Raw genomic sequence first — 25,031 nt, forward strand, 5'->3', positions numbered from 1 at the left:
GATCAAACCAGTCAATCCTAAAGGAAATCAACTCTAAATATTCATTGGAAGGACTGATGCTGAAGCTGGAGCTCCAATACTTCAGCCACCTGACGCAAAGAGCTGACTCATTGGAAAAGACTCTGATCCTGGGAAAGATTGAAGGCAAAAGGAGAAGGGGGCAGGAGAGGATAAGATGGTTAGATAGCATCACTGACTCAGTGGACATGAATCTGAGCAAACTTCAGGAGATATTAAATGATGGGGGAGCCTGGCATGCTGCAGTCCATGGGGTCGCAAAGAGTCAGACACAAATTAGCAACTGAACAACAACAACAATTCAATACTTTACTCTCCCATGGACTTTTGACCTTTGTGGACTCAAGGCCACATGGAGGATTCCCATCTCACTTCCCAACTCTTGGGAAAATTCCACCTTGGGTTGTGATTATAAACACCAGCCATGGTTTGCTGGGGGAAAATTGGGGTGGTACCAGTCACAATCTAGTGCTATGCAAGATCTGGGAACAAGGAGAAAGAGCCTCAACCAACCCAGATGGTAGCAGTCTCTGGGAAGCCTCCACAGAAGACCTTATCCTCCCTGGGACCAAGAGGCATCATTTCAGCATCTGTGATTACAATGAACTGAAACTGCTCTGCATGTCCTGCAGGGCTCTGGGAACCCTTCTAAGCCTCAGAACTGTCTCTTCAACCAGTATTACTCACTGGCCAATCACTGAACAGTGGTACCTCCAGACCATAGACTCCTCTTCAGTCAGCCAATCTAGAATGAGGCCCACACCTATGTCCCAACATGGAAGGCTGTTCTCAATATAATTTTGTTATTGAGGTATAGTTGATTTACAATATTGTATTAGTTTCAAATGTACAGAAATTCAGCATTTTTACAGACCATACTCCATTAACATTCTTGATTATAATTTTGGGAGGGGAATAAATTACAAAGAGTTTGTACCATTTCATTTTTGCACAATATAAACTATGCATGCATATATGGTTGTGGATGCTTCTGGTAGGATCTCGGAAGAAAAGCACAAACTCTTAACTCCCCCAAGAATAATGGGTGGGAATTTTCATCTATGACATATTTAAGAAAAAGGTTTGCGGATTTTGTAATTTTTTTCAAAATTCTCAATCCTGGAGGTCCTGTTTTGGCAGGAGGTATCGCTTTACATCAATAATTGCCTGGAGCAGTGGGTCAGCTGATGGCTTTTGCTTTTGTTCCACCAGCTTACTTCCCCTCTTCTGCCGAAACCGGAAAGTGTGTGTTTGCCAGATTGCAGAAACCTCGGCTCCCCAGCACCCGTGGGCCTAGCGGGGGCGCAGCGGGGTCTGCGCACCCAGCAAAGCACCGCGAACTCGCCGCTCCAGAGAGAGGCGGCGCGAGTCCGACTTCTCCCCCAAATCTGCGAATAAGGTTTCTTCCTTCTCTGCCCCTCAGTTCCGATCAATCCCACAGGGAGTCGGAAAGCTGCAGATCCCCAAAGTCTCCACCAACATACACAGAATAAGTGGCTTCATGTTCCTTTCCTTTCAGAGTGCTCAGGAAATAGGCAAATGACAGGTGGCCGCAGTCAGGCCAGAAACAAGACAGGGGACCCGGCACAGCCCCAAGAAGCCCTTCTCCCTTACCCCACGCCCAAGCCGCCCGCCCTCGAGGCGGCGGGGTGCCCACCTGCTTGCGCGCAGGCAAGAGCTCAACCATCCCGGAGCTCCTGATTTCCTGCTTGGAAATCAGACTTCGTTTTCAGAGCGTTCCAGGGATGCCTAGGTATCTAAGTGTGGATCGCTTAAGAGTAAGGCGACAGGACCCGCCACGGAGAGGAACTCCAGAGCTTGACTCCTCCGGGCCAGGACTGGACCTACAGCTGCCCAGGGCAGGAGAAGCTCCGCGCTGACCTCCTGAGCCCGTCTTATCCAAGCATCTCCTATGCCAGGGTCTCTCGGAGAACCGCGGGTGCGCCTGGTCCCGCCTGCTCGGTTCCTACCTATAGGCTCGCCCGCCTCCATACAGGGCCCAGCTGGGGCAGGCGAAAGAGCAAGGGAGGGGAACTGAAATCCCAGATATGGCTGCTGGCCTCCCTTGGGTCCGGGGAGTAGAAGGGTGAGGGAGAGAGGCAAAGGATGGAGGCTGAAAGCAAGACCCTAGCTGGGCAAGAACTGGAGAGCATCGTAGGGATGGGGGCGCAGATGACGGCGGCGCTAGGGGCCGGGCTGTCCGGGCTGTTGCAGGACATGAAAGAGCGCTGGGGATGGGACTCGCTCCCAGTCTCTGGAGCAGGTGAAAGGCACACAGGGGCTGGGAGAAGGGGCCAAAGACGGCGCGGGCCGCAGAGGAACAGCTGACACCCGACATCCGTGCTCCAGCGCTCTGCTTGGGGGCCGGGCCGCGCTCAGAGAGGGCCTGGGAAGACCGCGTGAGCCTCCACCAGAGGTGACACAGAGGCGACTTGGAAGTCGACCACGACGTGCCATCGATGCAGGCTTGGCACTCTTGCCCAGGACCAGATCAGGACCGAGGCCCGAGGCCCCTCGAACGCCACCAGTGCGCGCGGCTGTGCAGCAGGAATGCCACCAACTTCAGAGACCCGGGCGAGGACAGCTAGCTGAACACTCACATGGAGCAGCGGCCGGGCTGCCGGAGGACCTCGAGGTCAAGAGGAAGGCACCGGATACTGAGAGGACACGCTGCAAGACGTAGGCCAGTGTCATGGCACCCACGTGGGCACACGAGTGGGTCCCCAGGAGCTCCTTACCCTGACAGGGGCTGGAGGCACTAGTGGTGGCTCTAGACGTGTGTGGATAGGGCCCAACCTTCCTTTAACTCCTCCCCATACCTGCGACTCCTGGGCCCCGCAATGGCCCTCCTCCAGGCCCACCATACTCCTCCTCCTCGGCTCTCCACCACCTTTGCTGAGCCAAGTGACACGCCCTTGGGCACCCCTGATGGAGCCAGGTCAGGCAGGAGCACAATGCGTTCCCGCTAGGTCATTTGGTGCATAGCCGGATGCTTATTAACAGTCTCACTCTAAGCCTCTAAAAGAACCTTTCTCCCAGAATATAATGTTTTCTGCAGAAATGACCACAAGTACTGTAATTATATCACAGAAAAGGAAAGGGGGACAGGATTTGCCGGAGGAGACGGGTAAAAAGATACAGGTATAAATAGTGGCTTGTCATAAAGAAACAGTTACGGCCATTGAAGACACTCACAAACACTCCACTTTTTCACCTGCTACTGCTCTTGGGTCTTCTTTGTATTAATAATGATGAAGAGGTCACTGTGTCCCCAGCATTTGCCCTGCAACGGGCAGCAGCCTCAGAAGGACTGGCTTCACCAGGAAGCTGCCTGTGGCACAGCCGGCGTGGCCAGGCCCGGGATCTGACCGCCCTGGGTTATACTAGGACACTGCACCTCCCACCCAGCTGCCTGGGCCAGCCTCCTGGGGTGGAGACCCAAAGGTGCTGTTCTGGGCTAGGGAAGAAACCCAGCAGCTGACCTCTAACCCAGAGCTCAGGCCTGACGTTTTTATTTCAGTTTTCTAGCTCAAAGGACTTCTTTCATTTCTTGGCAATAACAGAGTATGTGTGGGGGGAGGAAAAGGTATAACTTTCCATACCTCATTAAATGTCACTCCAGAAGGAGATGCGTTCTGGGGCCAGGATATTTAGTCATCAGCAAGTCAAGAAGAGGATTTTTTTGAGAGCTGAGGGAGGGAGGCAAGAAAGGCTTTGAAGAAGAGACTGTCCTTTGCTTTCTCTGGCTCAGGTTTTCTCACTATAGCCCCAAACATCAAAATGAAATACATTTGACCTTTCATTGTTAGACCTCTCTTGAGAGCTCTGCGTGAGATCTATCATGTCAAGGATCCTGTGGAGATTCTGTGCAAGCTCCTGTTATCCGCCTCTGCCTGGTACTTGCCTGTGAAACATTAATCGTACGAGTGCCAAGACCCAGAGTGGGCAGGAAACTCAACAGGCTCCTGACTCATTGGTTGCAGCCTGCTTTCGGCAAGGGGATTAGCCAGGATGTCTCCTCAACAAGATGGAAGCTTGAGTCCCATCACCTCCCCTTCACTGGGGTGTAGGGAGCATCAGATCAGAGGTATTCATAGATAATATGGAGACGTAGAAGGGGGGGGGAAGGCAGAATACACAAACAGTGGGAAATGAAGAAGAGTTGACTTGGAAAACAGAGGAGAACAATTAAAAACCTGTTATCAGTGTACACATTCAATGTTCAAAATAAGATTTTCTACTTCCAAAGGTTGACTGGGAATGTACAGTCTTTTAACACATCAAGATGGCAACTCTCATCCATCCAAATAAATATTTTACATTTTCAACATCTTTTGCATACTGACTTATCTCACTTTGCAGGAAAAAAAAGTCCCTGGTAATGTGTGCATAAATCCACTTTTAAGTCTTATTGTAGATGTACCAAAAATTCTGTTTATGATGCTGGTTTTGAGTGGTTTTGAATATAGATGATTAAATTTTATTTATAGACCCATGTGTTGAATGTTTTAAAATTTCTCAAGTTATATGTGGGAGTAATTAAATTCTAACATTTAAATAATGATTAAGATTTGTGATGATATAGAAATTAAACATGAAATTCTCTACTCTCCCTTTGATGACCACTGAATTTAGATACACTCAATCTTGGAGAACACAAAACTTGGTGCCTTGTAATGAAATGCTATCATTACTGAGGTTAGGGCCAGGGAGTCACAGAAGGCCTCAGATAAACAGCTCATTCCTAGAACTTGTTGAAACTGACAAGTCTAGATTGAGTAGCATGTTTTCTTTGGTATGATTTGTCCTTGATATGATCCTGGCCATCCTGAGGTCGTATACAGTTAGACTGTGGGTGTAACTGGCTTGGTTCATTAATCCCATGGCTGGAGACTGTTCTACTGATTTAATGTTTATTGAGTACCTACAATGTGTGAAAGACAGTACAAGCCCTAGCCTGAAGAGCTTCACACAGTGAGTCAGCCACAAATGCATCTTATGCATGTAACAAAGACATCAATCAGCTTATGGAGAGAAATCAATTAGGGACCTACCTTGCAGAGTAATCTCTAAGGTTACTCTTAACCTCTTCATTTGTAGGTTGGACCCTGGGTTCACTCCAGATCTCGCCATGCTCTTGGCATCAGCTCCATACCTTATGTTTGCAAGACTACTAGATGTTCAGGAATGCAAATCACGGGACAGAGGTGGTGAACTAACCAATCTGAGAAAATAAACCAGGAACTTAACCCCCCCAGTATAAGGGCAGACTGAAAATCCACAAGAACTAAAATTCAGGAAGGTTACATCAATTAGAATAGTTACCCTATCATCTCTAACAATCGCTATTTCTGGGTGACTGTGGCCAACCCATAATGAAACACTCCCCAGCCAATTCAGTGAGATAAATCTATTGGTTGACTGCCAAAAATAAGACTTGGTGACAATGCTTACAAAGAGGATTACAGAACTTCCCATCAACCTCAGAAAGGGCTGGTGCCAAGTAGCAGGCTGGCTCCATTCCCAGCTTTACAACTCCTTGCAGGAAAAGGACTGGATACTTGGTATTAACTAAAATGAACTACTATCTCAGATTAAAAGTTCTACCTCAACCCTATGGGATTTCTCCAGGACTCATTTCTGAGAGATGTGTTTGGTCAGAATGTTTTGTAGTCAAACAAGTCTCAAGTACACTTCAGATAGGGTAAGAATTAATTAGTTGCTGTTCAGTTGCCAGTGTGCATAATTGGTAAAGATGTCTATAAACACAGTGATTCTTCAACCTCTTTAGGCTCTCCATAAAGTCCATACACACATTAAAAAAGTTTAACTGAAGCTGTAGGCAGGATAGAAACTGGTGAGAGCTTTTCTAGTAATTAATGAGGATACTATTCTCTCACAGTTGACTTAAACTATCCAGGAATATTTCGAATTTTTAACATGCCAGCAACTAAGAATAATTCATGGTTTATAACTTTATAATGCCATTGACCTAAAGTTGAATAACAATACTTAAAAAAAACAACTGACTGGACTCATACAGAGCCTTACACATAGATGTGTAAGGAAACTGTTGAGTGGATACCTATATATTCTAATTATAAGATTTACCTCTATGTGATCCATCAAGTATTGTCTAAAGGCTAATAGCATATTCCCAAAGCTTCATTCAGCTGTTTCTGAGATTCATTAGAAATAGGATCATTCTTAAGGTGTTTAACCTTTGTTATGTGTTAAGCTCACCTGAAATGCTTTGAAAAAATGCTGCAGCCCAACCTCCATCTCTAATCGATTGGCTGGGGATAGGCCTAGGCACTGATGGTTTTTGAAAGCTCCCCAGTAACTCTAGGAGCAGTCAGGGCTGAAACCAGTGACTCGAACCCTCCAAAGAAAAGACCACAATTAACTGGATTCCTTCCTGACTAATTCCACTCTTTTCCCTGGTCTTTCCACTCTCCACACACTTTCCACTCTCCACAACCCAAAGTATGATCTGAGGAAACAAGAAATGTCTAGGAGTCTTCTAAACAGTGGAGCTGCTGGGAACACAGGCACCAGTCCCTGGGATGCTGGGAGAGCTCATTTGGGGTGGGGGAGGGGTGACCTAATGCCGTGGGTGGGTCACATGACTAAAGCTTCGGCTCTTTGTTCTCCACATCCAAAGCTGGAGCCGAAAGCTAGTTTGAGTGCCTTTATCAAAGGTAGCTGGTATGTGCCAAGTTCACCTGCCTTTTTCTTTCTCCAGCTTTTTCCTGCCCTTCCCCATGTTGTGAAAAGTCTAGTCATATAGATACTAAAGACACACATTACTTGTAAAACAATTATATGCACATAAAAATTAATTTAAAATAAAACTTAATTTGATTTAAAAAGACTCGTATTGCTAACTAACCCAACCGTGAATGGAACCACTCTCCATTGTGACTACTGACATCAGAATAATAGGATTTAATTCTCACCATCCCCAAATCACCTCCTCTTTCCCTTCCTTTAAGGGCACTCTTTACTGAGTGAATGAGTTCACTGAGACTAAGAGAAGGGAAGAGGTGGGAAAACACTGATTCTGCTGTTTAGTGAGCTGGGGTAGGACTGGCATCCTCCAGTTGGTAACTGAATGGCTGCAGACACCAGTCTATGCCCCATATGCCGCAAGGGTTAATCTGACAGTTGCATATCATGAATCATTTCCCAAGACTCCTGCCTTCACTGCCATGATCACTTTTCCAACATCAATGTAGAAACTCTTGTCCCAGGGCACTTGTTCTCATTTAAAGAACTCTTGGGATGTTAAGGTAAGAATTAGCAGCCTGGTGTCGTGGCCCAACCGTCTTCACCTATTCCCTTAACCCTAGAAGGGATTACATGTTTGAGCTGTACATCCTGTAGGTGGCAGTTTATTTTCCTGTTCCGGCTTTCAGTAAGCTTCTCCTAGTCCTTGTATTCTGAGTTGATCGTGCTCCAAGTGTGTGTCACCACAGAGCAGGTGCTGAGCAGTCAGTTCACAGCTGTTGATTTGTTGCAAGATCAATTAGAGAATACAAGAGTGTGTTACAGCTCACAGTTTACATTGAGCATTCAGAAAACCAAATATTTGAGTGCTTGCCTTGTGGCAAACACTAGGTGTATATATACACAAACATACACACAGATAGTCTGTCCTGTGCAGTTATAATTCCCCTTGTGTGAACCTTTTCCACTTTACTCCTATGTTATCTATCTCTTCATCAACTAATTCATCTCATCATTTTCAAACAGCAATTGGGGGATAAGGAAGAGAGAAAACAATAGCAAAACCTCTTGAAGGTGATTTGCAAGTGTTTTGTGCTACAAATGCAAGTGGATTTAAAGTGAAAATCCTTTTGCCATATAAAGCTCTTATTCAGGAAATGCTGAAATTCTAGATACAGATTTGTAATACATGTTCCCCTGGAATCCTAGAAGGTAATGGGTTTGAATGGACTAAGCACTACCCTGTATTATATCTCAGGTGAGTCCTTTTTAAAAGGCAACCTGAAGCTTTACCAACCCCAACCAGTCATTTTAAACCCCATGCATTGTTCCTTCACTCCCCATGGAGCAAGCAGAAGGGAAAGCAAGGAAGACAGTCACGTTTCTGGAATATTACCTGAACCAGGGGAGAGAACTTTGTTTGGCCTTCAGCGGTAAAAGGAGAAAACAGTAAAACCTCTTTTGTTCTCCCCGGCCTCCTCCAAGCAAAGCATGAGACTCTCATCAAAGCTTAGGTAACATTTTACAGTGACACAAAGACAAGGAAAGACAGAGGGACAAGAGGGGTGGGCTGGCAGTTTGGGGCCATATTAGCTTAGTATTAGCCTAGCTCTGGAATAATCTCTCCAGTCCGGCCTCCGGGTGGGCACCCTCCGAGACCAGTGGACTGGAGTTCCCCAAGGCCTGGCATAGTGGCATCAGATCACCACGCTGACTGTCATGCTCTGGCCGTGCGGAACAATCTTGCGGGGCCAGGCCAGCAACAGTTTGCGGAGCTCCTCGCGGAAGCTGTCGTGCAACCAGGCGTAGATGAAGGGGTTGTAGCAGGCGGAGCTCATGGCGAGCCAGTGGCAGAGCAGCTGCACTAAGCCGAAGGCGTACGGGTCTATGGCGTGCGGGTCGAGGTCTCGCAGCAGGTTGAAGACGTGCAGCGGCAGCCAGCAGACGGCGAACACCACCACAACCACCACCAGCAGGCAGAAGGTGCGGCGGCGTCGCGCGCGGTCCCAGTCGGCCTGGCTCTGGGTCACGCAGCCCGGCACCACGCGGTTCCGGAGATTCACCGACACCCGGACGTAAGACAGGAGGATGACCAGCAGGGGGAGCAGGTAGGTGACGAGCAGCAGCCCCCAAGCGTAGAGCTGGCGCTGGCGCTCCTGCGACCCCCAGAACTCCTCGCAGAGGCGCACGCGGTGCGGCTTGAGCTCGACGTGGTAGGTGTGCAAGGCGGCCGGCAGCGCCAGCACCGCGGACAGCGCCCAGATGGCCAGCACCGCGTAGGCGCTGAGGCGCAACGAGATGCGCCGGCGCAGCGGGTGCACCAGCACGACGTAGCGGTCCACCGCGATGGTGGTGAGCGTGAACACCGACACGTAGACGGTGACCGGCTGCAAGAAGAAGACCAGGTGACACAGGCCGCCGCCGAACACCCAGCCGCGTGGCTCGAACGCGTAGGCCAGCGTGAGCGGCACGCAGGCGGCGCACATGAGCACGTCCGACAGGGCCAGGTTACCGATGAGAAAGTTGGTCACGTTGTGCAGCCGACGCACCCGTGCGATCACCAGCACCAGCAGGCAGTTGCCCACAAGCCCCACCACCACCACGACGCTGTAGAGCAGCACAATCAGCCCCTTCAGCTGATGCACCAGCTGCAGGCTCTGGAACGGCGTGATGGCCTGAGCGCCTGGACCAGCCGCCGACCCATTGCCCACCAAGGACTCTGAGCTCTGGTTCACCGGACTTGAAGCCGCGGGCAGCAGCCCAGAAAATAAGTCAGGGGCCGCTGGACCCCGAGTCGGCAATGAGGCCATAGCCACCTGTCCAAAGATAATCAGAGTCCGTCACCTCCCATTCTCTATCCGTCCCCTCCTATGCCAACCGGCACCGCCACCCCACCCCCCCAACACACACACCTCCATTACTCAAATAGTCCCTTTGGAATGACTGGCCACAATAAATAATCAACAAAATTTAAAGTGCCACCTCTGTAAAATGAAATCTATGGGTGGTTAGATGTGCATAGGTTATTTGAATGCCTTCCACTCTATTTCGAGCCCTCCCAGTCCCCATAAGCCAGACCCAAGCGCAGTCCTACCTGGTGATTGGGGTTTGATGGATGGGGAAGCTCTCCGGAGAAAGAGGGATAGAATCCTGGCTGTCCCTGGAGGTCCTCCACCTAGACGGTGGTGCAGGCTTCTCCGCGGAGCTGAAAAGATTCGAGTTCCCAGTGGACTCGCGGCTTTTGAGAGGGGCTGGGAGCACCTCCCCTTCGCCCCGCCCCCACAACAGCGTGCCCTTGTAGGGAAAATAGGGGCGGAGCTCGCACCTCCCAACTCGGTGCTTTGAGGAATAGGAGAAGGATAGAAACAGAAAAGGAAGAAGGGGCTGAAGGGTCGGGGGAGAATCTCTACTGTGGGAGCTTGCTGCTCCTGGGAGAATCCCGCTCCGGAGAGTGCAGTAAACTAGAGAGATGAGAGGCGTGAACCATCTGGCTCTCGGGACGACCTGGTGCCGTTTCCGTAAGGAAGGCGCAGGGCAGGAAATGGGGTGGGAGATTGAGATATCTATAGGATGTAGGGGAAAGATGAGGGACTCGTCCGTAAGAGCCGGATCCTACCTTGAGTCCTGCCTCGGGTTAAGACAGTCGCATAGGCAGTTCTGTCAGGGATTTAAATTGTAGAGCTTGGAACTAGCCGCAGACTTTCGGAGGCTCGCGCTCCCCGGGACGCACTGAGCCCTTTGCCTAAGGGAGCGACGCGATGCGAGTCACGGGTCCGATCAAGCGCAAGAAAACGGTTCAGCACCGCGGACGGCTCCCGCGGCCGTGGTTGCGCGGCTCGGGCGAGCCTGGGAGCGGATAAACAGGGAGTTCAGCCCCTATTCTGTGTCCGTCGCATTTGGAGGAGGGACCTGGTCCCTAGCCTGGTTCAAAGAGCTGCCTCGCTGTCTGCCTCCTGGGCCGGGCTGCAGACTCCAAGAGTAGTAGGGTGGAGTGGAGGCCGATGGGCCGGAGTGACTTGGCTCCTTCTACCGGTCACCGCTCACGGTGCCATTGACAGCGCTGGGTTTTATCTCCTTAGGTCAGAAAACGCAGCCTTTGTGCAGCAGGCAAACTTCAATACCTGCCCCTCACTGCTCCACTACCACCCCCTCCCCTTCTCTTCACTCCTTCTTGACTACCACGCTCTATTCTTCATCTCCCTAACAATACCAGTACAGAATGTAAGTTCTGGGACTCCACCCTCTCCATCCTTAAATAAACATCTAAGTCCTCCTCACCACGTTTTAGTAATTGCACGATTTCCACGAGGATAACAAAAGTAACAAACATCTAGGAGCCTTAAAAGTTACATAAAATCTTTAGCAGTATTACATCCTCACTGAAATACAAATTAATCTGGACCAAGTTGGGGGAAGCAGGAAGGAGGCTTTGTAGCCTCCCTCCTTTGAAGACATCTCCTCCCTTCACGTTTTCTTTCCTTTCCCCAGAGGATGGAGCTTTATTATCCCCTCGTTCGCAAGCCCTGTACTCTGTCTTCTGGCTGCAGATATTCCCATTAGGCTGGAAAGAAGTAAAATTATTTCACTTTCCAAATTCAAGTGATCAGTCACACAGGGAAAAAAGTCAACATGGGAAAAAAGGCAATACAATTTTATGCACCTGAATTTATTCTAAACCCACATGCTCTGAGTTATAATCACTTTTTTAGTTATAGCTAAAGAGAAAGTATGATAGTAAAAAAAAAAAAACTTCAAAATAAAATACAATCTGTGCCTTTTTATTCAGTCACTAAGTCGTGTCTAACTCTTTGCAACCTCATGAACTGCAACACGCCTTTTGATTTTTCTCATCATGTTCATCAACAAGGTTTTATGTACCCAAGAGTTGAGGCACCCTTTTGCTTCAAAATATCTTTAGCAGAGGAAATTGTGGTAACAGAGTTGAAAACAATTTGAGGTGCATTTTTTTTTTGGACATTCTAAGTCACTTCAGTCATGTCCAACTCTTTGTGACCCTATGGACTGTAGCCCATCAGGCTCCTCTATCCATGGGATTCTCCAGGCAAGAATACTGGGGTGAGTTGCCATTTCCTTATCTAGGGGATCTTCCCATCCCAGGGATCAAACCCATGTCTCCTAGAGTCTCCTGCATTGGCAGGTGGGTTCTTCACCACTGTGCCACCTAGGAGGCCAGCTATATTACCTCCTATTCCCCAAAAGCCTTTAATGGCCCATCAAACAAAGACTTTTAGGATGGCATTTCCAATCAGCATGCCCCTTTATTCTGATCTTCCCTCCCCCCCCCCCCACCTTTTTTTTGGTCTGGCTTCCCACCTGTCTCACTCCCTATATTCAGACCACACTAGCCTGCTGGACACAGACACAACCTCACCATTCCTGTTCATCATCTCTCTTGGGATTTATTCCTTTTCTCTAGAATATTGATTGCTTCATCCCCACACAACTCACATTCATCACATGCTACAATGCTCAATTCAAAGGGTACCTTGTCTTCAAGGTCTTCTCCCTTTCATGATCTTTCTGTCCTTTATTACATTCTACCTTTGAAACTATGGAAGTGTTTCCTCCCCTGCCTCCACAACCCCTGATGTAAACTCTTTATGGGCAGGGGCCAATGTCTTGAAGTATTTGGTACCTACAATATGTCTGAACCCAGCAGATACCAAATAAATATCCTTTTTAATTGAATGGCTAAAAATGGCCACCATTTATTGAGGGCATTTTACATGCCAGGCACTGTGCTGAGTACTTCACATGCCTTATCTCATTTGATCCCCTCAGCTATTGGGTTTCTTTGGGCTGCCCCACAGAGCTTGTGGAATCTTAGTTCCCCAACCAGGAGTCAAACCCGTGCCCTCCATGGTGAAAGTGCAGAGTCCTAACCACTGGACAGCCAGGAAATTCCCCTCTAAATTACTATTGTACTCATTTTACAAATGAGGTAACTGGTACTTCAAGGCTAAGTAACTAACCATAATGGTACAACTGAAAAACAGTGGGGGTGGGAGGGGGGATCGGGATGGGGAATACATGTAACTCCATGACTGATTCATGTCAATGTATGACAAAACCCACTGCAATGCTGTGAAGTAATTAGCCTCCAGCTAATAAAAATAATTGAAAAAAAATTTTTTTAATTTTTAAAAAAAGATAAAAATATGAGAAGGAAAAAAAAAAAAAAAAAACAGTGGGGCTGGAATCTCCGCTTCAATTTGCCGGGTTCTGGAGCCAAACCCTCCACTGTATTTTCCTGCCTCTGAATCTAAGACAGACACATCTGTGCAAACAGAAAATATAAGTAAGTTCTGATGGGACTTAATAAAAGTAGGGAACCCTCCCCCACAGTGGTTTATTAAAGGAGCTCTATTTTCACCCTGCCTATTTAACTTACATGCAGAGTACATCATGAGAAATGCTGGGCTGCAGGAAGCACAAGCTGGAATCAAGATTGCTGGGAGAAATATCAATAACCTCAGATATGCAGATGACACCACCCTTAGGGCAGAAAGTGAAGAACTAAAGAGCTTCTTGATAAAAGTGAAAGAGGAGAGTAAAAAGTTGGCTTAAAGCTCAACATTCCGAAAACTAAGATCATGGCATCCAGTCCCATCACTTCATGGCAAATAGATGGGGAAACAGTGGAAACAGTGGCTAACTTCATTTTTCTGGGCTCCAAAATCACTGCAGATGATGATTGCAGCCATGAAATTAAAAGATGCTTACTCCTTGGAAGGAAAGTTATAACCAACCTAGACAGCATATTAAAAAACAGAGACATTACTTTGTCAACAAAAGTCCATCTAGTCAAGGCTATGGTTTTTCCAGTGGTCATGTATGGATGTGAGAGTTGGACTATAAAGAAGGCTGAGGGCCAAAAAATTGATGCTTTTGAATGTGGTGTTGGAGAAGACTCTTGAGAGTCCCTTGGACTGCAAGGAGATCCAATCAGCCTATCCTGAGGGAAACCAGTCTTGGGTTTTCATTGGTAGGACTGATGCTGAAGCTGAAACTCCAATACTTTGGCCACCTGATGAGAAGAGCTGACTCATTGGAAAAGACCCTGATGCTGGGAAAGATTGAGGGCAGGAGGAGAAGGGGACGACAGAGGATGAGATGGTTGGATGGCATCACCGACTCAATGGTCATGGGTTTGTGTGGACTCCGGGAGTTGGTGATGGACAGGGAGGGCTGGCGTGCTGCGGTTCATGGGGTCACAAAGACTCGGACATGACTGAGTGACTGAAGTGAACTGAACAAATTTGGTTACAATGCTACCTCTATCATGTTTGAGTTAAACAGATCTTTATGCCTCACCTGAAATGTCCCTTACTTATATCCCATGTAGGAGACAAAACCTTGGTCTGTATGAACTTAGAGGATAGTATTATGCTTTTTGATGACAACAGGCAACAGGAGGTAGGGAACAGAAGACAGAGTCGGAGACAGCAAAGGTAAAGAGTCTGGGGAGCCTGCTTGAGGACACTGAAGATTTCATGGCAGCTGAGTTCATGCTGACATATGGCAGTTAGCCCAAACTCAGAAGAAAATATTAGAGATCATGGTTTAATTTTTAATTTTTTTTAGGGGAAACCCCTAGAGATCATTTTTTTAGTTACCAGGGAGGAGAGAGCAGTTTTTGAAACTTAAGTCCAGGCAATAGTGTGAGCTGCCCCAGATTTGAGTTTTGCCTTCTGAGCCTGTCCTGTGTGTGTTCCCAGAGCCAGGCACCCCGTGGCTCCTCAGACTGAGCTGACTCAGCATGGCAGGCTGACCACTGACGGGAGAGACAAGCCTGTGATCTGCAGTGTGAGAACTGACACCGCATCACATACAAAGGCCAAGAAAACCCTGTGTGCTTCCCTTAGACGGCTTTGAGAAAATGTCTTTTTTCATCCCCAACTCCAGACAAAATACTTATCCCTTCTCCCTCTGTCATACACATACTACTTGTTTTGTAACTCTTCAGTCTCGCTTTGCTTAAATGCTACTTTTCTGATCAGAAATCTTCTTTCTTTCATTAACCTTTTCTTCTCAGCCCATCAAAAATCAAAAGGAACCCCAAATGGCCTTGAGTAGTAGAGTCATCTCTAAAGTGATGTGTGGGACATACGTCTTATGTCTGTTTCATTTTAATCTGGGTCTCACCGTGGGTCCCACCGTTGAGCCCAGATGCCTAGGCAACCTCTAGGTTTTCTCTAACCAAGCTCACGAGAAAGCTCTTGACAAGGCCCTTAGCTCTGCCGAGGGTGAGAAGACACAGAAACTTTCTAGAAAGAAAACTTACTACCCGATGACCTCTCATGCAGGTGGAGTTCAGAAGATAGAGTAAGGTAACCCTTTGCTTTTCTCACTAGTAACCTATCAGGCCATGCTTATTACAGGCAGGCTTTGGACAGGACCCAGGGAATCACTACATTCTCGCTGGCATGGCCCCAGAGTAGAACACCTACAAGACAAACACACCTTCCTTTTATAGCGTAGATGGCTGCTGATTACATAGTCTTGTCACTAAACTAACAAAGTCTTGTCTTTTTTCTATCTTCAATGAAATTAAGTTAGCTCCCCAGGAAAGGAGTGGGTAGCCCCTCAGAGTAACACGAGGAGTTGGGGTGTGACAGGAAACTTCCCTGCCACATGAGAAAAAGGGACGATAAAACCTGCTAATTCAACAACTATTTGTGATTCATCTGTTTGGTGACAAGTCCTGGATGAGGTGCATTGAGTGAGAGAAAGATGAATAAGACATAGTCTCCGCTCTCAAAGAGAGCGGGTTTGGAGCAGACTTTTCTAGTCTGGGTTGGAGCAGACTCTTCTAGAAATAGAGTCAGCTAGTGGAGGGACCCATGAAAATAATCTCAGGGTGCAGCTACTCTAAAAAACCCAGTGGTAAAACCAAAAGCCCTGTGGCTTGAGTAAATTAGCAATTTCTGGGGATTCTTGATTTTGAATTCTTTTTGGTCTTAACATATCTCCTTATAGCTGCTTATTTAAATAATTTCTTTTTGCTTTTGCTTTTTTCATAATTGTTTTTACAGTAATTGATCTCAATGAGGCAGCAGTAAGCAGCGACATGAAGTAAGATCTTAATTCTCTGCCCAGGAATTGAACCTGGGAAGCCTGGATGAGAACTAAGAGTCCTAGCCATCAGACCAGCAAGGGCTAGAGGCTAGAAGCTATTTTTCCCTAGATCTTTGCATCTAGTGAAAAATGCATTTATTATGGAGGCAGAAACTGTAAATGCAGGTACAAAGTTTATTATGAGACAGCATAACAGCAAGTGGGATAGCACACGGAGAAACGGTTGAGTTAAGACAAGAGCAAGGCAGAGAGGCACACCCAGAGAGAAAGGGTGTGGCTGTTCCCCCCAGTGAGGAGGAGCAAGAAAGAGGTGATGAAGTCATTTATGTAGATCAGTTCTTCCTGGTCTTTGTCTTCCTTCAGGCCAATTATCTGGTTTCTTTTTCCACATCTGACCTACCTGGGACCCTCCCCTGAGTGCACATGTACCCCTCAACTAAGATGGCTCACTAGGTGAAGGTTTCTGGGAGGAGCAAGATTCATTATGACCTGGTGTTATCCCTGACTTTTGACCCACAAGGAGCCTTTCTGTGATGTGGAGTCTCCCGTGTCCCAGGAGAGGGGGAGCGGAGTCCCTTAAGCCTTTTCTCAAACACGGTTTTGCCTCTCTTTGTCCTTGCCATGACTATTACCTTGACTATTGCCATGACTGTTACCTTAAGGTGTTTACAAGAGACAAACACTGGTTATTTATCCTGTTTCTGTTGTTACCACCATTTCGGATGGTAAACAGGAGGCTGGTTGTAAATGCCTTAACTAGAGCCCATCTATCTCTTATCTCAAGAAATGCTAACAGTTGTAACTATCCAGCCTGATGCCCACTTCTTCTTGCCCATGAAATACAAACAGGAGAGAAGCTCTAACCTGGAGCCTGCCTCAAAATCACCCACTCAACTATAAATAAGAAATAGGATCTTGAATTAACAGTCAGGGTGTCAAGAATAAGTGAGTGAGTGACAGTTGCTCAGTCATGCCTGACTCTTTGCAACCCCATGGACTGTAGCCTGCCAGGCTCCTCTGTCGATGGAATTCTCCAGGCAAGATTACTAGAGTGGGCTGCCATTTCCTTCTCCAAAGAGCGTATTAAAGAATAGAGAGCAAGCACTCCAAATGGATGGCCATATTTGCATCAGTCCTGGCTGGTCTATCCCTCCACCCATTTCTGGACAAGTTTATTATCCAAACAATTCATGAAATAAATACAAAAGATGTTTTCAAAGACAAACCTCCCCACCTCCAACACACATTGAATAGGTGATCTAAATGTTAAACTGCTAGCTTTTGGCTGGGGTGGGGGAGGTGCCCTCGATCCCTGTTCTCTTTTACCTCTTTTAGGAACAGAATTTGAACCCTTCCAGTTCCCTCAGGGAAGAACTTCTTGATGGGATCTCCTTCTGCCCTGGTCTTTCGTTGTTGCTGTTTAGTCACTAAGTCATGTCCAACGCTTTGCAGCCCCACGGACTGTAGCTCACCATGCTCCTGTATCCATGGGATTTCCCAGGCAAGAATACTGGTGTGGGTTGCCATTACCTACTCCAGCCTGCTCTTTTACCTGCTCCCCAAAGTTCTGAAGCCCCACACCTAGAGCCTGTAAAGAAAGGAGGACATTCGGTCTTTGGTTCTAAACTGGACACTCAGAACATTGCAAGACTAAAGGAGGCTATTTAAAGGACTTTAAGGGGACTTCGCTGGTGGTCCAGGGGCTAAGACTTCACGCTCCCACTGCAGGGGACCCAGGTTCCATCCCTGGCCAGAGAACTAGATCCCACAATGAAGGTCAAAGGTCCTCCAGGCCACAACTAAGACATAGCTCAGCCAAATAAATTAAAAAATTTAAAAAGCTAAATGTTAAAAAAAATACGATTTTTTACAAAAAGACTCTAGGTTTTAAAGAAGCTCACCACTGATAAATCTTGTGCATCGGTCAGAGTTCTTCCTAGCATACAGCAGACCCACTCTTACTGATTTAACTAGAAAAGAGTGGCAGCTCCCTGCTGTAACTGCTGAGAGGACTGGAGAATCGGCCTCAAGACTCAGCTTCTAAAACCAGCCTTGATGAAGAAGTCTCCACCCACATCCCCTGCCTGTAACAACGCTGCCGCCATGGCCACCGTCACCTCCACCAAGGCCATTCTGCAGCAGGAACTCAATCTTGCAGACGTCGCTGTTCCCAAAAGCCAGGCACCTCTGCCCTGTCCCCAGTAAAATGGGGTTCCCACTTCCTCAGATGCCCTCAGGTTCCTCACTTCTAAAGGAAAGTTTCACTCAGGTGCATCTGAGTGGCAGAGCCCAGATCTCATGTATATGTGATCATTCAGTTCTTTGTGTCTGACTCTGTGACCCTATGGACTGTAGCCCACCAGGCTCCTCTGTCCTTGGGATTCTCCAGGCAGCAATATTGGAGTGGGTTGCCATGCCCTCCTCCAGGAGATCTTCCTGACTCAGGGATCGAACCTGCGTCTCCTGCACTGAAGGTAGATACTTAACAGCTGAGCCACCGGGGAAGCCACAGAATCCCATACCTGAGTTCTAATTGCAAAAATGCTGGGACTTTGGGTTCTGACTTCAACTTGGGGACAATGATGAGGAATTTCCCCAAATATGTGCAGATGACAACCAGCCATGAGTTATAACAAGCATTAACTCTATTATCTGTCTTGACCATCAGTTTTAAAAGACCAACAGCTGTAAGGAGACTCGAATGTTCTCTTAATTTGCTTGCCATCATTTAATTTAATTTGGTTCTACATCATTTTGAATGAAAATACCAGAGAAAAACATGAGAGAATTAAGGATGTAAAAGTATAATGTGTACTTTAGAGTGTATGCATTTTGCTTACCCTAATGTATGTAATTAACTCTGATCCACTTTGTGAGACATACCTCTTTCCAAAGGAAAAAAAAAGCTTCCAAAGATATAAGAAACATAGCAATGCCTTATAACAGGGTTTTTCAACCACTGCAGTAGTGACATATTGAGCAGGATAAATCTGTGTCATGGGAGGTTGTCCTTTACTTTATGGGATGTTTAACAGCATCCCAGGTCTCTTCCTTCTTGATGCCAGTAGGACACACACCTAGTTGTCACAACCAAAGATGTTCCCAACATTGCCAAATACCCTTGTGGGTAGGAGACAAAATCACCCCTCGTTGAGCAGTGGTATCTTACACCAATACAGCACTTTAAAAATTCACCAAGTAGGGACTTCCCTGGTGGTCCAGTGGCTAAGACTCCACACTCCCAATGCAGGGGGTTTGGGTTCAGTTCCTGGTTAGGGAACTAGATCCCACAAACCACAACTAAAAAAAAATTTTTTTTATTTTTTAAATTCACCAAGTACTCTGCTTGGGACTGCTACCAGCCTTCATAGTTGGCTCTCTTTAGACATCAAGACTACAGAGTTGGGTTTTGAAAACAATGAATTTTCTCAGGTTGTCCTCTTCCTGCTCCCTAAAATAGCAGCAGGGCCAATGGAGGAAGATGTTTAAGAAGAAAAGGAAACCCTAAGAGAAGCACAAGTTGATTGCCGAAGGAAGGAGAGAAACGGTCCCAAAACCCAAATATGAGGAAGAGCAGATGGCTCTTGGGCTTGTATAACCAGGCTGCCACTTCTAAGTACAAACTGTCCTAATCCAAGAAGGACCCCAGTTTTGGAAAATAGGAGAAATTCATAATAACGCCCATTTCTCTGAAAGACGTCAGGAAGATCCAGTACATGTGAATCAACCAGCACACAGCTGGCTCATAGCAATGGGGTCAACTTTTGGGGAAAACTCTCTCCTGCCTCATGTCACTGCCTCTCGTCAAGAGGGCTTCTTCAGTGTAATTCTCAGGCTTCCTCTTGAACATTACTCCAGAAGACAGTCTTTGTGGTGAGGAGAATTTGCTGGGTTTTAGCCTAAATGCTTTTCTTCATTCCATCCTTGTTTACCAGACATACAAAGCCCAGGGATCCCAGGAAAAAAGAACATTATTGTCTAGAATTTGGCAGCCTAATAAGAGAGAAGTCTACAAAAATCACTGTGCTATAAGATCATGATAAATGCCACCCCGACAATCGCTATAAAAGGGGCACACTAATGCTTATTGGGAAGTTTTGCTAATTGCTTTAGTAAATTAAAACTGTGTTTACCCTTATAGATCATATTTATTTTAATGCCCAAGCGTCTTTAAAGGACTCACAACATCTGTTGCTCGTGTCAGTGTTGCGTGTGTTGCTTAAACGTGTTCTCCCCGCCGCGTTTACATCAAACACACACAGCAACTTCGGGCCCATTATGAATGTCTGCAAATATTCAGGTGGCAGGAAATGAACAAGGAGTGGGCGCTCACTGTCTTTCTAATGACTGAAATGTTCTTCGGGCTGAAGCTTTGTGTCAGGAATCCATTCCTCCTCTTTCCCCAGCCAGTGCTCAGCGTTATTTCTTCCCAGAGCAGGCGTTCCCACGCTCCCTGCATCCCTGGAAGGCATGTGTGGAGTACCTGGGTGGTATTGCTGCCTGGTACAACTCCTTCCTCCTCCTTTTGATTGCTTAACTTTGAAATATATGTCTTTAACAATATCCCAAGTGGTCCATGAATGATGCTCACAGGGCTGCCTATTTTTGACGTGGTTATCCAGGGCTGGGGAGAGGTCCATGGTGGCTGAGTTGCAGGAGACTTGACCTCTCTGTAGCATTCAAGGATTCAAGCATTCAGTACCTGCCCTTGACTTATCTAGGATCTCTTGTCACAGGCAGTCTTACTGCAGCCATCCCTGGACCTCACTGAGTTTCTGAAGATCCAGGACCCAGTCAGGTCATCTTCTTTAGTGACATCTGTTCAAATACTCCCCTAAAAGACACAAGTCTTGGTCAGCCTGCCCAATTCAGGACATCAGCCACCTTTTTTTTAACTTTTAATTGGACTCTCACCAATAACCATATTAGCAGCATGGATGGCATATCTAAGTTTAGTCTGTGTTACTCTGTTCAATCGCTAAGTCATGTCTGACTTCTTGTGACCCCATGGACTGTAGCACACCAGCTTCCTCTGTTTTCCGCTATCTCCCAGAGTTTGCTCATGTCCATTCTAACAACTTAGTCTATTAGAAGTAAATATATATGAACGCATAAATAGATGATAGATTAGATAGATAGATAGCTAGATAGATAAACAAGGAGACCAAAACAAAACACTTGAAAGCCATTTATTTCTATGACATTCTTTTCCAAAGGCAGGGACAAGGCAATTTGCTTTCTCATTTCGATTTCTATCCTTCATTATCGACAAAAATGGCTTTTATGGATGGTAAAAATCATCTTGCATCTGCATGGTGCCATTCAGTGGTGAAGGGCTCTTTGTGGTCACATTTACATGGAAAGCATGACCTTAGAGAAGCCCTTCATTTGAGTTTCCATTAATATATGTCAAAACACAGTGATGAACCAAACCTCATCTCATTACCTCCACCTCCACCTTATTATCTAGACACATTTAAGTCCATTCTGGTGCTGCTATCCAAAGTGAGGGGCTCTTTCCTGTTTGTTTGTTTTCTTTTTGACAAAGTGCAGACCTAGAATGGTCCTTGTGGTGTTTTTCAAGTTCATTGTGCATGTGTGTGTGTGCGTACACACACACACATATACAAGACTTTCAGGGGTAGCAATCTGGCAGTTAGAAGGTCTGGGATGGGTGTGTCTTCCCTGTGTTTTATCTTAGTGAACGAGTCCCTGTCACCAGGGAAACAGCCCTGGCTTTCATGTGTGACGACATCGTGAGCAGTGTCTCAGCAAAGGAGGAATAACAGAAATGTATTACTTCTCCCAAAGACTATCTTCATCAGAATCAACCCTGGTGCTTATTTAAAATGCAGATTTCAGGAGTCCCCTGGCGATCAGTGGTCAGGACTCGACACGTTCGCTGCTATGGGCATGGGTTCGATGCCTGGTCACGGAACTAAGATCCCAAAAGCCTCGCAGGATCAAAACAAACAAAAAAAAATGCAGATTGCTGGACCAGAAGATAGACCCATTAAATCAGAACTGTTGATGGTGAGAGCTGGGGAAATGAATCTATCACAAGTATCGCGGGTTACTCTGATTCACACTCAAGTGTGAGAACCACTGTCTTCACAGTGAGTAGTCCTGGTTCCCTGTTTCCCCATACTTGATCAGGATGCCAGCCAGGGGCACGAAGCAGCTGCCAAATCAGCTTGGCTTCCTGCCACAGAAGCCTAACAGAACCCTAGCTCTCTGATAACTTAATAGATACTGGAAGACAATTGTACTAGCTCAGTGCTTTCTCTATCTTACGTCTTTTTCAATTTATTCTTAATGACATAAGTAGTATCTGAACATGTTCTCCTGTTTAATAGACATAAAACAGAGGAGCCTAAAATCCTGCTCTCTCCCTCAGAAATTATACTTGTCCTTTCTCTGTGAATTTACATGTATATATCTGAACCCAGAGAAAAGTACTGATGGACATTTAGGTTGTTTGCCACATTTTTTGTCATCGCAAACCTCATTATAATAAAGAAGTTCCAGATGTTGGCCAAAGAGTACAAGCTTTCAGCTCTAAGATGAATAAATTCTGTGGGTCTAAGGTGCAGCTTGGTGACTATAGATAACAAAGTGCTAAGCCACTTCAGTCGTGTCCAACTCTTTGTGGCCCATGCACTGTAGCCCTCCAGCATCCCCTGTCCCAGGGATTCTCCAGGCAAGTATACTGGAGTGGGTTGCCATGCCTTCCTCCAGGGAGTCTTCCCAACCCAGGGATCAAACCTGTATATCTTATATCTCCTGCATTGCCAGGCAGGTTCTTTACCACTAGCGCCACTTGGGAAGCATATAGATAATAATACTGTATTATATACTTAGTTGTTAAGAGGCATCTTAAGTGTCCTCATCACAAAAACGAAAGGGTAATTATGTGACATGATGGAGGTATTAACTAACACTATACTGGTAATCGTTTTGTAACATACAAGTGTATCAAATCAACTAGATGTGCACCTTGAACTTATATAAGACTATATGTCAGTTACATTTCAATGAAGCTGGAAAAAAGATTCCGTATTAACACTTATATTTGCGTTGAGAATATAGCATATTGTCAGTAATGATGTTTTCTAACTGACTAACATATATTGCTCTATATTTATTAGTTATTTTATAAAAGCTCAAGATTCAAATTCAGAGAAATTAAAGTAAAATAAACATATTCCCATACGCCTTCTTGGAGAGGTCTCTTTGAGGGGCCAGTCAGCACAGGGAAATTTATAAGTCTCAAGATATGACCCAACTCAGACTCACCAGCACTGCAGGGGACTCTTTTGCTTCATGAATTGTAACGGCTTGTTAACTACAGCATGAGTTTTTATAATGGCCAGATGAGCATGGAAAGGAAATGTAGCATTTTTCATGAATATTGGGGAAAATTCCTAAAAAAATTCCTAAATCCTCCAACTTGGTTTTCCCTACATGTTCCCCTTCCTACAGCCCCTTGCCAACAGGGCCTCATGATGGCTGCTGAGAAGGACAGATTCTCCCGGGGTGAGAGGGGGACTTTGGCTCAGCCAGCAGGACCTGTTTGAGGGGCATGCACCAGCCTAAGTAAGGCAGAGCTTTCCATCAGGTTCTGGGCATAGCAGAGGGACCTCTGTTTTAAGATGTTATTAAATAAGACACCCATGGGGGACATCACTGAAGCACATAACCCCATGGCAAATAAAATGTCTGAGGCCAACATCTAAGCCACTGAACCCCTGGAACATACATCGGGACATGCTGGGACCATCACCAGCCAGGCTCTTGTAGGAGTGAACTGGGATGAGGGGGAGAGGACAGCTTAAGGATGTCTAAGGGGAAAGGCTTACGACCCCAGGCTTGGGATACGCTCATGTGTGCTCAGTCACGTCCGACTCTTTGTGACCCATGGACTGTAGCCCACCAGTCTCGTCTGTCCATGGAAATGTCCAGGCAAGAATACTGGAGTGGGTTGCTCTTTCCTACTCTGAGGGGTCTTCCAGACCCAGGGATCAAACCTGCATCTCCTGCTTTGCAGGTATACTCTTTACCGCTGAGCCACCTGGAACAGTGTGTGCAAATTCCCACACTGACAATAAGTACTGGAGTTACCCAGAGCAAGCCCTACCCAACTCAGGAATCTCTGTGTCCTTATCTATAAAACGTGTTGTGAAAGGAGAACTACAACCCCAAAGGTCTCTACAAGCTCTGCCAGTCCAGGAACCCGAGACTGTGGTCCTGAGACAGTCATGTCAACTATTTACATACCTGGTCGCCATCACTTGTCTGCACACACCTGGATGCCTTCATCTCTGCACACACCTAGAAAATGTTGTATCACATTATATAATACATAATATAGTATATATAATATAACATTATCTTTCCACATACCCAGATGATGCCACTTGTCCCCACTTCCTCAATGAAAGATGGTCCCCTTCTACTCAATGTCCATGGACATCCTTTGACAGTTTCAGTTTAGTTTTTCTCTCCACAGGTCTGGCCTTCTTACAAATCTAGGAAATAAGCTTAGGCCCTCAGATTTGAACTTCCTTGAGATAAGATTCCCTGCAGGAAATAATTTAATCCCAGTGTGCCCCTCACAACATTTCAACTCTCAAGACTTAAGCACCATGAGGAAACTCCACGTGCGTAATTGCTGCAAGTTTCAGAGTTTAGTAAGTTGTGTTTTGTTCAATTCTCATTTTTCACCAGATCCAAGCAAAAGAATAACATATTCATTCTCACTCTTCAGGAGTTTTCCAGCTGTGTGAAGGCTCTGCCGGTTAGGATGATGTTTTTACATGCAAGTGAAAATCATCAACGTCTGTCTACCGTTCCCCCAGCCACTTTTCTTTCAGATCACAAATTTCAAAAATGCAACTAAGGGATATATTGGACTCTTTTCCCTTAAATCAAACCTTCAAAATTAAACATAGCTAGAGAGCTCCCTGAGATGTTTCTTATGTGAGTTTTCTCATTAGGGGGAAAAAACACAGAAAACACACAGGACTCAAGGCAATAAGATGTTTTCCTAGAAACTGCCCTGTTATCAATCAAATGCTCAAGCAGCTGACAATCCTGGGAGAATATTAGAACTTGAGACCTTCTTGCTTTCACTTTTTTGTTCTATTTCTGTCAGTTCTATTTAATGATCTGTCAAACATGGGTTT

The 25,031-nt window shown here is 46.2% G+C and overlaps 1 protein-coding gene across 1 annotated transcript; it reads right to left on the bottom strand.

Annotated features, from left to right (window-relative positions):
• Nucleotides 1-8,444: 8,444 nt before the first annotated feature.
• Nucleotides 8,445-9,557, bottom strand: PRLHR (prolactin releasing hormone receptor). The gene has a single exon (XM_065920134.1). The coding sequence runs from the start codon at nucleotides 9,555-9,557 to the stop codon at nucleotides 8,445-8,447; it is 1,113 nt and encodes a 370-aa protein (XP_065776206.1).
• Nucleotides 9,558-25,031: the final 15,474 nt, after the last annotated feature.

This window comes from Muntiacus reevesi, chromosome 2, assembly GCF_963930625.1.
Source record: "Muntiacus reevesi chromosome 2, mMunRee1.1, whole genome shotgun sequence".
Lineage (NCBI taxonomy): Eukaryota > Metazoa > Chordata > Mammalia > Artiodactyla > Cervidae > Muntiacus > Muntiacus reevesi.

Excerpts from the sequence above, each read along its gene's own strand:
- PRLHR (XM_065920134.1), bottom strand. The coding sequence starts at position 9,557 with ATGGCCTCATTGCCGACTCGGGGTCCAGCGGCCCCTGACTTATTTTCT.